At 33.9% G+C, this 20184-nt stretch overlaps 1 protein-coding gene across 1 annotated transcript in view; it reads left to right on the top strand.

Moving 5' to 3' along the window:
• Nucleotides 1-20184, top strand: part of LOC138716396 (kinesin-like protein KIF23) — a 37411-nt gene that overhangs the window by 10039 nt on the left and 7188 nt on the right. Inside the window, exons 2-7 of the mRNA XM_069849435.1 lie at nt 1054-1608; nt 1839-2000; nt 2569-2767; nt 6682-6820; nt 8786-8985; nt 13769-13876. Of these exons, the coding sequence (XP_069705536.1) occupies nt 1054-1608; nt 1839-2000; nt 2569-2767; nt 6682-6820; nt 8786-8985; nt 13769-13876 (1363 nt within the window). The remainder of the gene's footprint in view (nt 1-1053; nt 1609-1838; nt 2001-2568; nt 2768-6681; nt 6821-8785; nt 8986-13768; nt 13877-20184) is intronic.

Genomic DNA, 20184 nt, shown 5'->3' on the forward strand with positions numbered 1-20184 from the left:
ACTCATTTCACCGGCATTATCACCTTCATATCATTCAGACGCTAAATAACCTAGATGTTGATACAGCGTCGTAAATAACCCAATAAAATAAAAATAAATAATAGGGAATAATTGTGTAAAATAAACGTAAAAGTGACAAAAAAACAGTGCATTGAAAGACACTGAAATACCAGAAGTGTTAGAAAGTGTGTTGAACGTAATAAAAAAGAACCAGCACCATAAAAATCTAAAAAATTATGAAGATATTAACTCGACGTTTAGCATGGATTTGTGTAGCCTACCACGATGTTCAATGAAAACATCTCAATTAATAAATTAAATAATCTCCATTTTAGGGAATTTCTAGAAAAGCACATAGAAAATTCAGCGATGAGCGAGATGCAATATCCTAATGAAACACGGAAAAATATCATACAATAGGAATATCTTGTACTACATCATGCACCAATAACGTCAGGTGCTATTGAAAGAATTTCTTGCGATACAAAATTATTTCAAGTAACATCCGCATATGTTCAAGTTCCGTAACTTACGAATGCACGTTATTAGGCCTATTCACTGTAAAGATCACGACGAAAATGAACATCACAGCTCAAGCATGTATTTACTAGTATAGCTTCAGAATGTCGGGAGTTGACTGTACCTCACGAACACGCAGCGACGAGTTTTTTTTTTTTTTATATCATCCGTTGGATCATCTGTGTTCGGCGTACTATATATCCAATGTGTCTTCAACTTCAGTCTTTAGGTAGCTGGCATACGAAGCCTAATGATCAAGTTAGGGTACTGCATTACTCGGTATTACTCATGGGAATATACAATATCCATCACAAATACTTTTGCTTAAGCAATATTCTAAGCTCTAGCTTCTAACTTAGAGCAACCTTATTTCATGCCTGCATGCAATAAAACAGAATATAATGAATTGTAGATTATGAACTATGTGTTAGCAGTACAATACACATGATCATAGACAAACTTTAAAGGTTAGTAAAAAAAAATGCTTCATGCAAGCAATAAAACAAACCTAATACACATTTCAATTTATTCCAGTAGAAAGACTCCTGACATGAAAAATGTTGAACATCTCCGACAAGCAGAAGAGAAAGATGTGGTGAAATTGTTTTGTCGAATTAGATCACCACAAGATGAAAATTACACTTCTTGTCTAAGAATTTTATCTGACAAAGAAGTTTCTCTTACATCACACAATCCTGCTAGTTCCCGAGCAGGACCCAAGGAATTACACTGTACTTTTCAACAAGTGTTCAAAGGAGATGACAGCCAGCAGACTGTTTTCAAACAAGTGGCTCTACCTCTCATCAAGAATCTCTTCAGCGGTAGGAATGGTCTTCTGTTTGCATACGGAATTACTGGAAGTGGGAAGACCTACACTATGACAGGGGATTCTCAGGATAGTGGTATAATCCCCCGTTCACTTGATATCATATTCAATAATATCACTCATCTCCAGGCAGATAAATATGTTTTCAAGCCTGACAAAATGAATGAATTTGAGATACAGAGTGATAGAGACGCCTCGAAGGAGCGTCACCGTGAGTTACAAACATATTTGAAATCTGCCAGACCACAAAAAACTCCGAAGAAGTGAGTATTAGAAGATCATATTAGTTCCTTGTTAAATTTTCAGTTTGGGTAATAAAAAAATTATAGGACAGAATACATTTTGCCATCTGTTTCAGTAAATCTCACCACTGTGCGCGCGCACACAGGTTTTGTGTGTGTTTGTGTATGTGTGTGTGTTTGTGTTTGTGTATGTGTGTGTGTGTGTATGTATGTGTGTGTGGGCGCGCGTACGCATATTGTTTTTGTTTCAGGAAGGATGATATAGATGAATTCAAGAATATTCCAGAATACATACAACTCGAAGATGTGGATGAAGACAACAGTTACGCAGTTTTTGTCAGTTACATAGAAATTTACAAGAATACAGTCTATGACTTGTTGGATAGTAACACAGATGATGCAGGCAGATCTAGGTGAGGGAGCAATATTTACATCGTAGGACAGTAGCCTGTAACATTTCTCCCTGTACTCTAATAATGAAGTTCAGTTATGAACTGGACGAAAATTGCACAAAACTATTTTTGTATGAAATTAATCCATGATTTGTTGGCGATGTGTAGGGAACAAGTGTTGATCAAATGTCATTATTTTTCTTTTAACTTTTCAACGGTGCCCTTGAATGCAGTACCAGTAATTCATTTTATAATATTACAAAACAAATACATTATTGTATAGCCTAATGAGCGACTGATGTAGCTCATGCGGTAGTGTGTTTTCTCACTAACGTGGCACTGCACATTGACATGGGTTCGAATCCCGCTTGGACTGATTACCTTATTGGCTATTTTCCGAGGTTTTTCCCAATTGTAAGACAAATTTCAGGTAATCCCATGGTGATTTCTTCAATCATCTCGCAAAATATAATTTTGATATCAACTCCAAACAACTACGCAGCTGATACAGTGTAGTTAAAGAACATTAGAAATTGAAAAAAAAAAAATCCCCTTTTTTAATTGGTACATAAGTAATTTTTGCTTACAGAAACCTACAGGCAAAAATAGTTCGGGAGGATAGCGCTCACAACATGTACGTCCACGGAGTGGTGGAGGTTGAGGTGAAGTCTAGTAAGGAAGCATGTGAGGTGTTATACAGTGGCATGCGCAGGAAGCGCGTTGCAGTTACCTTGCTCAATTCTGGCTCCAGTCGCGGACATGCAGTCTTTACCATTCGTCTCGTTCAGGTTGGTGAGGAATTTCATTCCCCTTAAAATTACTTTTTTTAAGTGTAAATGAAGTTTGTTGACTTATCTTTATACTTGTAGATTTTTTAAAGATATATGTGCAAAGGGATGGACAAATCCTGGCCGCCAGGTTGCCATGGCGCCTAAGTTTTTTACAGAGTCAGAATTGTTTAAGTCTTTAAGACTTCGATTCCTTTTATGTTGCTGCGACTGCTGTCATAATGTTTACAAAAGTGATCGCAGGAAGAAGTTCGAGTGTGCTTTTTAGATTAATAAGTTGTTATATTTTCTTGCGCATCTCAAGATAATTGTCACTATATAGCTTCAGTGAAGAGCACAGAGTGTCTCTGAGAGCGTGGTTTGCATTACATAACAATATATTTAATATTGTTTAATATACAGTATTTCAGTAAATAGAATGATAAAGTCCTAAACCACACAGACAAAATTTCACAGGAGAGCATATTAAAGGTGTGGGGCCGTATTCATAGACATTTTTAGCGCGGGTTTCCGGTGGATGATCAGCGTTTTTCGTATTCATAAACCAGTGTTAGCGATAAGATATGATTTGAATTCTGTACAAGTAACCAGTCGATAGCCGGGGCTAGCTTAGTACGCTCGTAGCGCGTGCTGCGAAATGTCTATGAATAGCACCCTTAGAGTCCAATGCTATTAGGTGCAGTATTATTAATTTCTTTGGCGTATACTTACGTCATTGAGTAATTTTTATAATATTTTATTAATACAGACGTGGACAAATTATTAACAAAATGGACGATTTTTATGATAATTCTGTTTACAAAATTTGACTTTTCAATTTAGACTACATTTGACAATTTTGGATATTTCCATCATTACAGTAGACAGAAATATGCAAAAATGTCAACTGTAGTTTAAATTGAAGAGTCAAGTTTTGTAAAAATATATAATAAAAGTCTTCAATTTTGCTAATTTGTAAATTAGCAAAATTGTCAACTGCATTGAAGAGTCAAATTTTGTAAAAATATAAAACAAAAATCTTCAGTTTTGCTAATAATTTCGGAATATCCAAAATGTCAACTGTAGTACAAATTGAAGAATCGAATTTTGTAAAAATGTACAACAAAAACCTTCAGTTTTGCTAATAATTTGTAAATATGCAAAAATATTAACTGTAGTCCAAATTGAGGAGTTAAATTTTGAAAAATATACAATACAAATCTTCAATTTTGCTAATAATTTGGAAATACACAAAAATGTCAACTGTAGTCTAAATTGAAGAAACATATTTTGTAAAAATATATAATAAAAATCTTAAATTTTGCTAATAATTTGTCCACGTCTGTAGTTTCCCACATGTGTAAGAAATTAACTCTCACAAAAAACCATTTTTGTTGAAATTGGGGCTTTGGACTATCTCATTCTTATCCCTTTTTATATTTATCTTAGGTCAAATATTTTCTCATTGCATGTGTGGGTAAAATATGCTGACTCCCGAATATTTTGGAGTTTCGTCTGTCCCTGTCTCTAATCCCTTTATAGGCTATATTATTTATTTTAGGTCGAATATATTCTCATTGCATGCGTTGGTAAAATTTGCTGAGTCCTGAATATTTTGGAGTTTAGTCTATCCCTGTCGTCTTTGTAGTGTACAATCGTCTTATGAATATAAATATCATGAACTATATCGTTTTCATGAAAATAGTTCCTTATTTTATGGACACTCTGTATAAAATTGTGTTGTGAAGGCGGTGATGACGTCAATTGCTAGATACCTAACCTTTTCTGGCACCAGTGCCAGAATTGGGCCAATTTTGCACGATTTATATTGTCATAACAAGCGGTTTTTAATGCTAGGATTGTATAAAATGTATTTTCAAATACAATGTGTGTCTTGTATTTGAAATTACCGTACTATTAATTATGTAGATATTAAAATGATGTATTATTAGGTGTGCAGCTTCTGAAACATTTAAAATAATTGTTTTAATAAATAAAGCCTCCTGAAAGAAACAAAGTTTTCGAAACATAATAGCGCAACATGCTATTATAAGTAAGAATAACAATTATAGTGAACTATGTACAGGATGACCAACTTTTTATTACACTGTAGTAGCGAAACCGATCAGGTTAAGTGACCGATTCCACCGCTTAAATGTACCGTGTTCCATACCATTAAAATCACAAAAGAAGCTGTCATTTGATTTTACTTTATTGTGTTCTTGGTATGATCCGAAACGTTTAATGTAATCATAAAAAGTAGTGTAAATGTTAAAATATTAACCATGGCCATAAGACTGTGTACGATCGAATAGGAATTGCTGCTCGAATGGAGGTGTGGCAGTCCCCAATTATGGTGCAGAGATGGTGGAGAATGGTGAAAAGAAGAAATGCGACACTGGACTACAAGACCATCAAGAGACTTCACGCCAACTTGATTCGCACTGGCTCAATTACGCAATAGAAGGGTGCTGGACGACCAAAAACAGTAATCACAGATGGGGTCAAAGCAGCCGCTACTAAGACCTTTCAGAGAAGTCCTAAGAAATCCATTCGACAGTATCAGCGGGAATCTGGTGTATTCTGTGGGTCCGTGCAGCGGTTGCTAAAGGAAATGAATTGGCCATGGTTTATGCAAGCTCTGTCATATGAGGACTGTGATATCAGAATGGAGTTTGTGGAGTCCTACTAGCATGGATTCAAGAGTAACCTAACCTTTTGCGACACATTCTATGGTCAGGTGAAAGGAGTGTAGCCGGATGCCAAATGAAATGCTTGAGAGCAGTACAGAACGTTCAGCCATGTCTCGAAAAATGTGCAGCAAATGCTGATGCTTACATCGAATTTTAATATTGGTGAAATTTTAAGCAATCCTAATGACTGGACTATTAGTTCATGCTACTTTGATCCTGTTATGTTAATTCAATTACTTGTGATAAGCGAATAAAAAGTTGGACATAAATATGGGTAAGTTATATACAGGATGTTTCCGAGGTGTTACAAACTTTCAGGGATGATGGCGAAGGGCACATGTATCAATCTGAGATGAACCATGATCCAGAAATGACTGAGTCGAAAGTTATAAGCAAAAATAGTTGTGTGGAAATGGAATTGTAATTTGGCACCACGTGCCCTTCTTCCCTTAACTTTTGGAACAGTCGTGGGAAAATGGTACGGGCCGGATGTCTCCTACGTGGGTACTTAGCCTGATATAATCTGTGAGCTTGTCTACTGTTCCCATTGGCTCATCCGGATTCGAAAATCAGGTCTGCTTATTCAGCTCTCATGTACTCCTCCATTTCACAAGGACTGATCGACTGGACACTGCAACTTGTACACATACACTGCTGTCTACAGACGTGCATATCAGGACCGACCATGTCTGTTACACATTACACTATCTGCATTGTTTAGTGTAGTTTCCTGTCCCCATCCGTCAGACAGCGCATTGAATGAAATACTGTAGGTAGACAACGTAAACAACGTCAAATGAATACAGTATATGCAAGATGTACAGACAAATACACATAAACAAGATGTACAGAAGAATAAAATTATTTCATTTCCACAGAACTATTTTTGCTTGTAACTTTAGACTCTGTCATTTCCAGACCAGGGTTCCTTATCTCAAATTGATACATGTGCCCTTCGCCATCATCCCTGAAAGTTTGTAACACAAACTCGGAAACACCCTGTATAGATTGAAATTATATAACTAATTGGAAATAAGAGATTACAGTGTGAGTGAAGTATAGCTAGATTGAAATTATACAAAAAAAATTGGTAACAACAAAGATTGTAAACAAGAAATTACACATGGAATGAAATTATACAAAAAATTGATAACGGAGATTACAGTAACCATTAAAATTCACCTACTAAATATATCAAATTGTAAGAAATAATCCAATTAAATTAAACATATTCAATTGCAGGCCCCATTGGATCGATATGGAGAGTTTCCGATTGAAGATAAACAAATTATTCACGTAAGTCAGCTTTGCTTGGTTGACTTGGCAGGCAGTGAGAGATCTAACCGCACTAAGAATTGTGGGCAGAGACTAATGGAGTCAGGTAATTTTGTGTAAGAAAAGTGAAAATGTTTGGATGTTGGCTGCTATCTTCACATATTGCAAAGATCATACTAGTACGGAATACCGATATATTTACTTTAAATTATCTTACTATCATCTCACAGTAATAAATTCTATTTAGGTTCCTAAATATTCTCTCACACCTTTCCTATTGCAAATATCCAAATATATTGTTCTTTACTTTATCAATTATAAATAAGATTTTTTTCCTTTGATATATATATATTTTTTTTTTTTTATTTAGGAGCAAGGTTCATTTCATAACTCGGTAACATCTCGCACACTAAATCAATTTTTCACTTTTCATTTCTTATTGCTATTTATTGTTACAACTACTATTAAAATCCACCTACTATAGGGCTATCTATTCGTACATCAAATTGTAAGAAATAATCCAATTAGATTAAACAAATACAAGTAGTGATAAAATTTAATTTCATCTTTTTTTTTAAGTAGGTAGGTTAGTTTATGATTTCTCGCCAATAGGACTGTCACTTGAGCGTCTATACATGAGACTTGTTACTGAACAAAAGTGATTGCAAGCAAGATTTTTTTCTAATAATTCGCCTTCCATTGCTACTTTTATTCTGTCATAGCACTATAAACCTCACATTACCTTAAAGGGTTATTAAAAATAGATATACTTGATAGCCGTCCCAACCAGGGTTTATAAAAGGCCTTCTAATCAATTCTCAATGAATAATTTACATTTGAGTTCTTTTTTGTGCTTTTTTGTTTTGAAAACAATAGAAACCCTAGTCAGGTAGGCTATCATTGAAAAAATTATTAAAAATGCAACAGACAGTTTACAATACAAGTTATATTTTATAATGAACATAAATGATGGTTAATTATGGAAATTTGAATACTGTCTATAAAAAAATAGTTTTCAGCTTTTTCTATTAAAAACGATAAAATCCTTCTATCAGAAAATGGTATCAATTTACCTGACCTATTTTTTTAAGTGCCTTGACGGACATTTTTAAAATATATGCGCATTGTATTTAAAGATTTGTCTCCTTCGCTATTTTCTCTATTTCGAAATGTTTCAGAATTTCAATGTGTTTTAAATGCTCTTTACAACAGTTATTATCCAGGTCAGGTGAAAATGTTTAAGAATGTTTTACTAGAAATATAAGTATTAAAACTTTCTATAGATTCTCATGTCCATTGAGTTTTATTATAAATTTTCATAGGTTGAATTACAGTAAATAATGTAATATCAAAATAATAAAAAGAAAAGTTTACAAATTTGTGGACAATAAAATATACATAAGATATTAAAAGTCGAATAATTTATTTACATAAGTGTAAGGTATATTTTAGCTGACCTAGGACTGAGGTATTTCTCTTCTTACTCCGCTAATACACCTTGCATTATATGAATCTGTAACAAGTTAGGTTTGGTTAGTTTAGAAATTTTTGTTATGCCTTGCATATACGATCAACTGCATCTCCACAAAAAATTCCTTAAAAATTCAACGATTTTATTTCTGAAATCACCGGAAGTAACTCAGCGCTAGTTTGTTTCTTAAAGATTTTAGCTCAGTCCTATTAAAACTGTTACAAAGGGAATTTTTGTATCAACACATACGGTAATTAAAAGTAATAAATGCTAATAACTTCAGAACTAATGAATCCACATAATCCAAATTCCGTACAACATATAGGCCCTATTGATAAATACATGAATTTGTAGTAGATATCATAATAACTTCGAAGCAGTAAAAGTTTAAACATTCAGTTATGAGTCATGCTCTCCAATGAACCAGTAACTCTGTGATATATCTATTTATTTAGCTATTTGGGGAGAAAAGCAACTTTATTTTTCAGTTGTAAAGGGAGTTACGAATAAATTTTTAGCTACCATAATGCTAAATTGTTTGCTTGCATTTTAAAATTATGTGGTTAGCAGTAATTGTAACAATTTCTTTTTTTCCTCCAGGAAATATCAACAACTCTCTAATGACACTGAAATCCTGTCTAGAAATACTACGGGAAAACCAGTTACAAGGAACAAGGAAATTAGTACCTTACCGTGACTCAAAACTTACTTATCTTCTCAAAAACTACTTCGAAGGAAAGAGTCAAATTCATGCTCTTATTTGCGTGAATCCTACTGCTGATGATTTTGATGAGACAATAGTAAGTACTGTACATATTCTTATCATTTTTTTAATGGAGGAGGACCTGAGGCTTGTTTATCACTCCGATTTGTGAGAATGATTGTTTAAGTCTGAATAGTCACTTTCCTGCAGGTATCGTGAATCAGTTATGTGATGCCATGGGTTAAGTTTAGCCATGTAGACTCAGGGTCGAGTGAAGTCCCTCTAAGCGTCCCAAGTAGAGTACTATGCCTCGTCAGTCGACGGCACCTGTATACTAACGACAATACTAGATGCTATTGAAAGGATTATTTATTTTTTTATTTAGTTATTTATTTAGTTATTTAATTATTTATTTAGTTATTTAGTTATTTATTTAATTATTTATTTATTTAGTTATTTATTTAGTTACTAGCCGTACCCGTGCGCTCTGCTGCACCCATTAGAAATAAATATAAAGTAATCACATAATTGAAAAAGGAAGTTTGATCCAGGGAACATTAATGTTTGATAGAAGGATAATATGTTACTTAATTTAAATTGTATTTAAATAATTAAAATGCGGTCATTTTGGTGCAGAGAGCACTCGTTTGGTGCAATGACAATTCCTTGAACAAGTTTCTTATTTGTTATTACATGTAACCATAGTTTAATGAAGATTGACATATCATTTAGTTTTAATGTGTAAACTTTATGTTACTTGCTATATGTTTCCATGGAATTATGGTAATAACTTAATTTTAACCCTTGTTTTCTACGTCTTCAGTAAATGGCGCTTGGCCCTCTATGGTTCTGAACCCTTCAAATAACTTAGTGATACAGCATATATAGTGATATGTAATTATATTTCTTTCTTTCGAAAATGTAAGAATTCACGATCTCCTATGTACCATTGCAATGGAATGAATAAATGTGTTTTTTCTTCCTACTCAAAAATTTTATATTTTGCATATAGGAGTTACTGCAGGAACAACAACACTATAATCTGAGGCGGCGGTGAAAATGTATTATATTGTTATTTTAAAAGTTTTGTATATCCTTAAATATCAGTCCAATCAAAATTTTTCATAGAGTAAAACTTATCGGAAATCATTTTTAAAGAAACTTTTGTTATGTAACATTTTTCACAAAAAGCAATAATAAGCGAGATATTTCGATTTATTTAATTCAGGCCCCCTTATAATCCCCCTTTTAAATAAAATATTTTGAATGCCATATAGCCTAAATTCTAAGATATAACGAACTTAATTTATATTCCAATTTTCATATAAATCGGTTCAACCATTATCGCGTGAAAAGGTAACAAACATCCAGACAGACAGACATACAAACAAAAATTTCAAAAAAGCGATTTTCAGTTTCAGGGTGGTTAATTATATATGTCAGGACCAATTATTTTTGGAAAATCGAAAATTACCAGAAAAATTTCGGCTACAGATTTATTATTAGTATAGATTTATTTATGTCTATAACAAGGCAAAGCCCCAATTACAATAAACAGTACAGATATTTGTTTAAAAAACGTAGAATTGCATATACATAACATGAAAAAAAGAGATAAAACAGATACAAGGTGTAATTACAAATTAAAAATGGAAAAAAAAAACAAAACAAAACAAAACAAATAGATACTACCTAAATAAAAGACATAGATATAGATATAAATGAAAAATACCAAATAAAAATAAATGAAAAATAGTTAAGTATAGATATCATAGCCAAAAATGTAAAATGTAGCTATAATTGCCAAATTACAGAGTAAATATAACTCTATGTTAATAAATTCAATATACAGTATTATATAGTAGGCCTAATGGACAGTGACAGTGGAGTTATGGAAACGGGAGAGCCCCGAGAAAACCACCTAGGAATTTTGGCTTTGTTTATCATAAATACGACTCTGCATATGCCGGGATTTGTACTTGGGTCTGTAGTCATCGTAAGTCAAGGCTCTGCCAATGCTCCATAATTTTCCTATAGATTTAAATGCATTTCATATTTGATCTATCTCCTAAGACAGAGTGTCCATTTAGTGTAGTGGCTAATGGTGACATTTTTCAGGGGGGACCAGCAGTAATGGAACTGTCATGACACTGTTTAACAATAAACAGGAGAAATACAAAAAATATGTTAGCTAGTACGTATTACAATGAAAATAAGGCTTATCAGTTACCACCTTCATCTGTACATCAATGGAATCCACCTCCTTTTCGGGGAGAATTTTTCTATGACAACATTGTAAAAATGTCTTTGGCTTTGAATTTTGTTCAATGGAGCCTTTCGATTGATAACAGTGAAAGTCACAAAAGCCTGTCTTCACACTGAGTGTTTCGTACATAACTCTTTACGCGTTTTAAACAGGAAAAAGTACTTTCCACTGTGGAGGTGCTCACTGGAATTGTAGCTTTTAGGCAGCATATTTTATAAACTTCTGGAAATGCTTCTTCTGCTAACTCGGTGTCTTTAAAAAACTTTGCTATCTCAGTCACTGCCCTGCCTGAAAAGTCTGACAACCTATAAACAGCCACTAACTCACTTCGCAAATTCTCGAAATGAAACCAATTTTTGTAGCCTGATTTTAGGGACGTAAACAAAATTTTGAGAAATCTGGTTTTGAAAGATTCAAAACTTTTTCGAATCAATTAGTTTGATAAATTTTAGCTCTTCTAAGTCATGAAATCTGTTTTCCATTTAGCTAACTATCGTGTTAATTATCTCATTGTAAAGACGCAAATATCTCATTCTGGGATCGTCCAATTCACCTTAGCAGAGTAATTAATATTTTTTAAAATAAAGGAAATCTTAGGCCTCATAGAATGCTTTAAAAATTTCAGATTGCAGGTCATTCCACTTTGCAAGTAGTTACAGGGATTCTACGTGTGTTGGACAACCAGGACTTCAAATTTTGGCTAGCATTTTTCCATCATTTTACTGTGATGTACCGAAGTACATAAAAATATGATGTTTCCGTGCAGGAATTTTGCATTATCATATGGTGAAGAATAGGTAGAACGGAGAAAAATTCTCCCGGCACTGGGATTCGAACCTGGGTTTTCAGCTCTACGTAGGCCTACTGACGCTTTATCCACTAAGCCACACTGGATTCAAATTCCAATGCCAGATTGAATCCGTCTCAGTTTAAGTTCTACCTCTCTGTTCCCATTTGGTGGCCTACCCTCATGTACTGTGTCACAGAATATCAGATCATGTCTCGTTTGGATATTTTAGACAACCAGCAGCAGCATCGTAATGCCAACTCCACTAGTGTCTACATTTCTTGAGGGAGATCGGGAAAGAATGAAACACTTTCTTTCATCAACCATCAACATGAATTTTCCTCTTGTGAAGAAAATGAAAGGAGACTTGCAGTGTCTTAACTTTACAAAATAGGAGTGTATATCATTAACAGGCAGAAGTAGCTTTCAGTACACATGTCTGCAGCAGAATTGTTTCTATAGTGTAGCCATTTTCAACCGTGTGCCGCCAATGATCCTCTGGTGTGCTGGCAGAGGATGAAATAGTGATGGTTGTCATAGTAAAAATTAGAAAATAAAAGTGAAAAGAATAGTAAGTAAAAGTGAGCCAACAAGAGTTAGCTTTCTGTGAACGTGACACAGTCAACATTCAGTACACAGAGTAGGTGTGCACGCGGCAAAGATGAGAATGATTGACGTGCAGCCAGGGTTGCCAGATCAATAATGTTAGAATATCATACCAACCTTGAATTGAATTTTAATTTAAGGGAGGGGGTACTACGATCCATTGCTGCAATCTGATTAAATCTATTGAGTTGATCCTCAAGCTATGTGTATTTCCAACCCCCACCAGCTGACCACACTAAGGTTTGCTGCTTATCCAGGTTTCGAGCAGGCAACCCCATTCTTCCCTAGGCCAGTCCCCTCCTTACGTCACCAGCCGGCATTTGGGGAATTATGACAATGGAGAGATGTTGACGGAATGATATAGATGCCTAATATGGGGAAATAGGAGAACCCCGAGAAAAACCCAAACTGCAGCCTTTCCACCGTGAGATCACTATGAACCAACTTAAAAAATATCGTATTTTACATGTTTTTATGAACCATTCATGTTTAGATTTATGGGCTTGCTGTGGAATTTTAAATTACAACTTTAGTGTACCACGTGTTGAAAGAGGTTGAAAAATGCTGGTATAGCGTTTCGTAACTTTAGTATAAAAATATATATAATCTTCAACAGTATCAGCACAAACAAAAACTGCACCAAAGATTCGTTATAGTTTTAACTTCAATAGAGGTAAATTGCTCTGTGATATTTGATAATAATTTTATAGACTGAAATTTCTAGTCCAGCCCTACCAAACAAAAATCTTAAGAGCAGCAGCTACTGATTGGGATTCTGATCCAAAGCTCACATAAGCTAGAAGACTTTATTTTTGGGTTGCCTTCCTGTAGACTAGTTTCTTCATTATCAGTATTACTTCAGTCCAAACTCAAATAAGAATTTTGACGGGTACAGGCAGCCAAGTCTGCTGAGACTGGAATTCTTCATAAAATGAGTTCATCAGCTCATCCTCTTCCTCCCTGGAACCATGTAGACCTGTGATTTACTTAATAAACATTATCCTTTCATTTCATATTAATTCAAGTTACTAGCTCGATCTCTTAGTCTCTGTGTTGGCTTTAATAGAAAATGCCTGTAAACATAAGCAGTTCGGGAATTATTGCTGTAGTTCTATAATTAACTTTTAAATAAATTTTAATTGCATTTTTTATATTTTTATACTGACTCTGATTTACTGGAAATACTTTCATTGTTTTTAAGATATCGGTGGTTGGTTTCAGCATGTCATGAAGTTTGCAGATGTAACCAAAGAAGTGCAAGTTACACAGCAGGTGAACTCTGCAAAGCATAACCTGGATTTGCCAGTGGGCAGAAGGAAAGATAATCAAGTAAGCCATTTTTTTTGTTAATTTCTCATAACCATGTGCTGTCTCTAAAGCAACCATGCGTACAATTTTTCTTGATATTATTCTGTCCTATAATTAAGGAATATACATTTAAATAATTTATTAAATGGCGATCTTACTCGTGTTAATTATGTAAGCATGTGTGGCTTGCAGCTGTTTTAGTGTTACTTGACACCATCCTCAGAGCTTACTAGATTTCAGTGCTATCTCAACTTCGCTGCCTGTTGTGTGGGTGCGTTCGTGTGATGAAGAGTTGTGTCAAATAGTGTGTGTGTTCTGAAATTGATCTGTGTGTTGAGAATTTGATTAGGATCGCATCTTCATTCAGAAAACAAATACAACATAGCATACAGAACAGAAAACACACTACAAAGACATCTCAACACGCAAACAACACAAATAAATACAACCACACAGGCATATACAAACTCACATGCAATACAGTAGTTGCGACAGTTTCTACATTGGACAGACAGGCAGATCATTCCAAACTCTATACAAAGAATACATTAAAGCAATAACCAGAGGACACAATACATCTACATATGCCGAACACATAACTAATGCTAACCACACATACAATAACATAAATACAGACATGGAAATTCTGCACATACAACCCAAAAACCAAAAACTCAACACACTAGAACAATATGAAATATACAGACACACTAAAACACATCCTGATCAAATTCTCAACACACAGATCAATTTCAGAACACACACACTATTTGACACAACTCTTCATCACACGAACGCACCCTCACAACAGGCAGCGAAGTTGAGATAGCACCGAGATCTAGTAGGCTCTGAGGATGGTGTCAAGTAACACTGAAATAGCGGTAAGCCACACATGCTTACATAATTAACACGAGTAAGATCACCATTTAATCAATTATTTATATTCAAGTGTTAAACGAAAGATTCAACATGAATATACATTTTGTGTAAACTTTACTAACCAACCAAAATAGTCTCAGATTATACAAGGTGTTTCATAATTCTACCGAAGAAATTTAGGGGATTGTGGAGGGGTCCTAGGCAAGTATTTTGAGATAGGAAACCAGGGTCTGCCGGTTCGAACTTGCATGTAATGGCGTGAAGTATTTTTTGGGGTAGTATGCCACTGATTGAATCTGCATGTGGCATGGCGGTAGATTTGGAAATGTGTTGGATACAATATTGCTATGTCCCTGTGGCACAATCGGTGAACACTGTAGATTGTTTCTGAGGCCGAACGTTCAAACTTCAGCACGTACTTTTTTTTTTTTACTTAAGGTATGTAACTTAAAACTTGTATTGTAACATTAAAATGCCCTCTATAGTTATTTTGTAATGTAATGACAATAATTTTGTTTAGAAGAGTGAAGAAAGAATGTAGTTAGAGAAATTCATATCCATTACACTAGACAAGTTTCAGTATGTTTATCAATTAACTTGTAATTGTGCATAACGGTATCAGTTACAAGTTTAATAGAAAATATAACAACAAAATGGATAAACGAGAAAAAAAAAATGTCTCTTTTCGTCTTTCTTAGAGGATGTAAGCAATGAAATACTGGTAAGAGGTTGTTGTTGTTTAGTAAACTGTCCGAAGACAGGTTTGAACCTTATAAGTAACACCAATAAGGCATCATCATGAGGAAACTAGGCCAGGAGGTAATGGGGTAAGGTGGCCAGTTCCTTTCCCCTTGGAAAGAGGTATTGGGATTAAAAGAAAACTATACTATGACGGTGGGACTAGAACATACTACGGTACCTTTTGGTCTGAGAACAGACTCTTTATCCATATACCACAGCTTCATGCCGATAATTCTCTTTAAAATAGGCACAGTAACGAAAGTAAATGAGGGTGAAACAAAAAACAGTGCAGTGGTGTACTGGTACTGTCCCATTATTTACCTGCAGTTTTACAGATTCTGTAAAAGCTTAATTTTGAAAACATGGTTAGTTAGTTAGTTCTTAACAGTTGGTCTTCATCTAATTCCTAATAAATTCCGAAACCATTCCATATTCCTATTTCATTATAATATGTACTGGATTATGATTTTTAAAATAAGTTGTTGTTTGTTGTTTTCTAATGCCAGGCATTTGACAATAAAGTCATTTGACCTCTTGCACTCCAATATTTTTCAAAGATATTATCATGACTAGCCACTGAAGCACAGATTTTGAGGTGTTCCGAATCCATTTCTTGGTTTCAGTTGCACAAGGGGCAGTTAGGGGACTGATATATTCCAATTCTATGCAGGTGTTTGGCCAAACAATCATGGCCTGTTGCCAATCTAAATGCAGCTGCAGACGATTTTCGTGGTAAATCGGGAATTAACTGTGGATTTTGATGCAGAGAGTTCCATTTTTTCCCTTGGGACTGAGTTATCAAATTTTGTTTGTTGAAGTCTAAGTATGTAGATTTAATAAATCTCTTCACAGAGTAATATGTAGATTTAGTAACAGGTCTGTAAGTAGTAGTGCTGCCCTTCTTTGCTAAAGCATCCGCATTCTCGTTTCCCAGGATTCCACAATGGGATAGTATCCATTGGAATACAACTCTATTATTGAGTGATAATAATTGAGAGAGCATTTTAGTTATTTCTGCTGTTTGAGATGAAGGTGTGTGATTAGAGACGATTGATAGAATAGCTGCTTTGGAGTCCGACAATATAACTGCATTCCTAAATTTATTGATGTGGCATAGAAGATTCCTGAGACATTCACTTATTGCAATGATTTCACCATCAAAACTTGTTGTTCCATATCCAAGAGATCTATAAAGTGAGAAGAGACAGCACGTAACACGTGCACCGGCACCTTGTTCTCTGGAGATCAAGGATCCGTCAGTGTATAAATGAAGCCAGTTTTGTGGAGGGTACCTAATATTAATTGTCTCTAAAGACAATTGTTTCAGCATTTCAATGTTTACTTCTGATTTCAGTATTTCTTCTGTTAAATTGAGATTATATTCTATATTTAATAGAGTTAAAGGGTTTGGTTTAATTTTTCTTTTAAATTCGGGATATTGATTTTCTGTTTTAATTCTTGAACAATGGATATGAAACTTTTTTGAGTTTTCAATCTACAAAGAGGACTGTATGAATGCCAATTGTTTCCTGGTAATCTGATAAGTTTTTCATATTGAATCAGTGCTTTTTCTTCTATTGTCATTTTGATGCTGTTAATATTATTAGTGAGGAATCTCATAGAATCTATTGGCGTTGTTTTGATTCCACCAGTAATGAGTCTGAGAGCTTGGTTTTGAACATATTCTATGTCCTTTATGAAAGGTGAAGTAATTAAAATTTCCCCGCAGTATGTCAGCACTGGCTGTATAAACATTTTGTATGTAGTGTTCAAAGTATTCCTAGAGCATCCCCATTTCTTTCCTGCTAGTCTTTTTAGAAGGGAGAATCGTTTACGAGCTTTTTCAGAAATGTATTTCAAATGGTTGCTCCATGTTAACTTACTATTTTAAAATATGTAAAGTACTTTAACAGCTGGTAATTTGGTAACTCGGAAATTTTTCTATTTTTCGTCGGAGACTCTGGATTTCCTACCTCAAATTGCTTGTCTATAACCCCTCTTATAACGAGATAAATTTCTTCAGTTGAATTCTGAAACATCCCATATATATATATATATATATATATATATATATATATATATATATATATATATATATATAGCTCAGACAAGTATCTATAAAAAAATAAGATCCCAACCAGTCACAATTGGAAGCATGGTGACACTCAAATGGGCCAGTTCCAATGAAGTACAGGGATATTGATTATAAGTAGTTATAAAAGACTGATTCCTTATTGGGTTGGCTTCCTACTCATTGCAGTGGGATGATAGTTGAAATCTTAATAGTTGAAATTTTAAATGTCACTGCGATATGCGTTCTGTAGATCTGCTTCACTATTTCTAATATGTGGTCTAACGAAAGAAAGCTTTAAAAATCAATTTAAGGTATATGTACACCCACAAAACGCAAAAAAATGATGAAAAATTAGAATTTTCAAAATATAACTATTTTAATAGAGAATTTTCTCCCCTTTAATTTGATATAATAATTTTCTATTTATGCCTTATGGTTTCCCATTTTCCAAAATTCTGAGTCATCAGGCACAGTCACTTCCATGAAGATCACTCCAAAAGCAATGCACGTTTTTTTTTAAATTTATTTTTTAATCTAAACCTTTACAATTTATGGAGGTCATTTTAAATGTGCGGGAATTATGTGGAAAAGTGACGTATTGTTTCTGAAGGATGTATCTACATTCTATGAAAATAGCAAAGCTGTAGGATAAAAATGTAATTTTTAAATAAATATTGTGGATTACTTTTGGAGTGATCCTCGTAGCTGTCAATCCCCTCGTCCAGCATTGCTTGTAAAATAAACTTCTTTCTAGTTCCAAAATAGATGTACAGATATCAGGGCATGATCATTAGATTGAAAACACTTTTTTACATAATGAAGTAATTTATAATCTTTTACTGTTAGTCATAAAACTGTAAATTTGTGTGTCAGTGATGTTTTACGTCATTTTAATAAGAGTCCAAAAGTATAAATTAAAACTCTGAGGAGGATGGGCATAAACCCTGGGACAAACACCATTGCAGGGTTTGTTGCATCAATGGAAAATAAGGACAAAAATGCCAAAAAAATATTCAACACTTGAAGTTAAAACAAAGAGGAGGTATTTGAGAGACAGAAAGAAGCTGAAACTGGACCGACATGAAGCTGCTTAAGGGGTGACATTTATGATGATGGAGTCTTCTAGGCTCTAAAAGTTTGTGGCTCATTTCTTGCAAATAGTAATTTTAGAATATTTAATTCTTTTAAACATGATATCTCAGCCAAATATGGTGATATCAAGAAGATATTGGTGTCATTTTGAAGTTTGAAATGTCCCCCTAGTGCCTGACAATGAGTAAAATAACATTAATATAGTTAATAATTATCTATGGATTTTTACATGATTTATGCAACATAAAATATTAGTATAAGTTACATATATGGTAATATTTAATTAATGTAAATGAAAATAAAAAATAGCTCTATGTCAGGCACTAAAGAATAGTTTTAGCTATAAAACTGTGAAGAAACTGTGGCTCTATGTTAAAAACTATATGAGCTATCATGTTTCAAGTTGTATGTCAAAATTATGAACAAAATAATTTTTATAAACAATTTAGACATAATTTCAAGGGATCTGTTTACTTCATCCTCTTTCTGGTACCATTCTCAATTGTATAAACAATTTACAGAGCAAAATTAGGCAAAACAAATTTTTTTTGTATGCAAAGGTGTACATATACCTTAAGGTAGAATAAAAGATAAAAAACCTAGAGAAGGCCTAAAATGCAAGGTCTGTGGACAGTCGGTCACTGTCGTTCTCACAGGTCCCTTCATAACAGTGTTTAAAGGGACAGTCAAGAGGGTTGTAAATCTGTGACATCACCACGGGAACACTATACTCATTTTCAATCCTCTGCTTGCATTTTCTAGCGATAACCAAGTGATTTAAACATCTATATTTATATATTTGTTAGGGTCACATATACACTGGAGGAGTAAAGGCTTAGGGGTATAACTCCCACTATAATATCTCATTTTTTTTTAATTCAATGATGGTTTACTTTCCAAATTCTTAGCAATATAAAAACTATTATGAATGCTTCATTGTACTTGCTTTTCTATCTCTAACCTTTGTAGAATATTTCAGTCCAATTTTAAAGAAAGTTATTAACGAATACGCATTGTACAATAGATTTAATTTATTTTACACTTCAATTTCTGTTTCCGAGCCTCAAAATATTAGTTAGGCCTATATTAAAGTAGTATTCAATAAATAAAAACTACACATGTGAACGACAGAATTTACATTACGCATGCAAAATGTATTACATTTCCCTTAATAACACTGGAGTAGAGTGTGCACTAAACTAGTTAATAATAATTAATTTTATACAGAATTGTAAATAAATATTTTGTAAATTAACCTTTTCAGTGAAGTGGTTGAGGAGGGATTTCAATACCAGCGGGGAATGAAAATATCCCAATTTTAACACTGATTTTACAAATAGAACAATTTATTTTAAGAATGTTTCACAAAATTTAAACTGACTGACCTAGTCTTGTGAAGGACGCGATGTCCTGTTTCCTTCTATTTAGGTAACGAATTCTAAAAAATGTTCGTGCTCTACTGATTAACTTCAATAATTCCGGATCTTCATTTAGAAGCTTTTTCCTCAAAAGTCTAATAAACGGCCTATAACATTCTTTTTTC

The sequence above is a fragment of the Periplaneta americana genome, chromosome 16, assembly GCF_040183065.1.
Source record: "Periplaneta americana isolate PAMFEO1 chromosome 16, P.americana_PAMFEO1_priV1, whole genome shotgun sequence".
NCBI lineage: Eukaryota > Metazoa > Arthropoda > Insecta > Blattodea > Blattidae > Periplaneta > Periplaneta americana.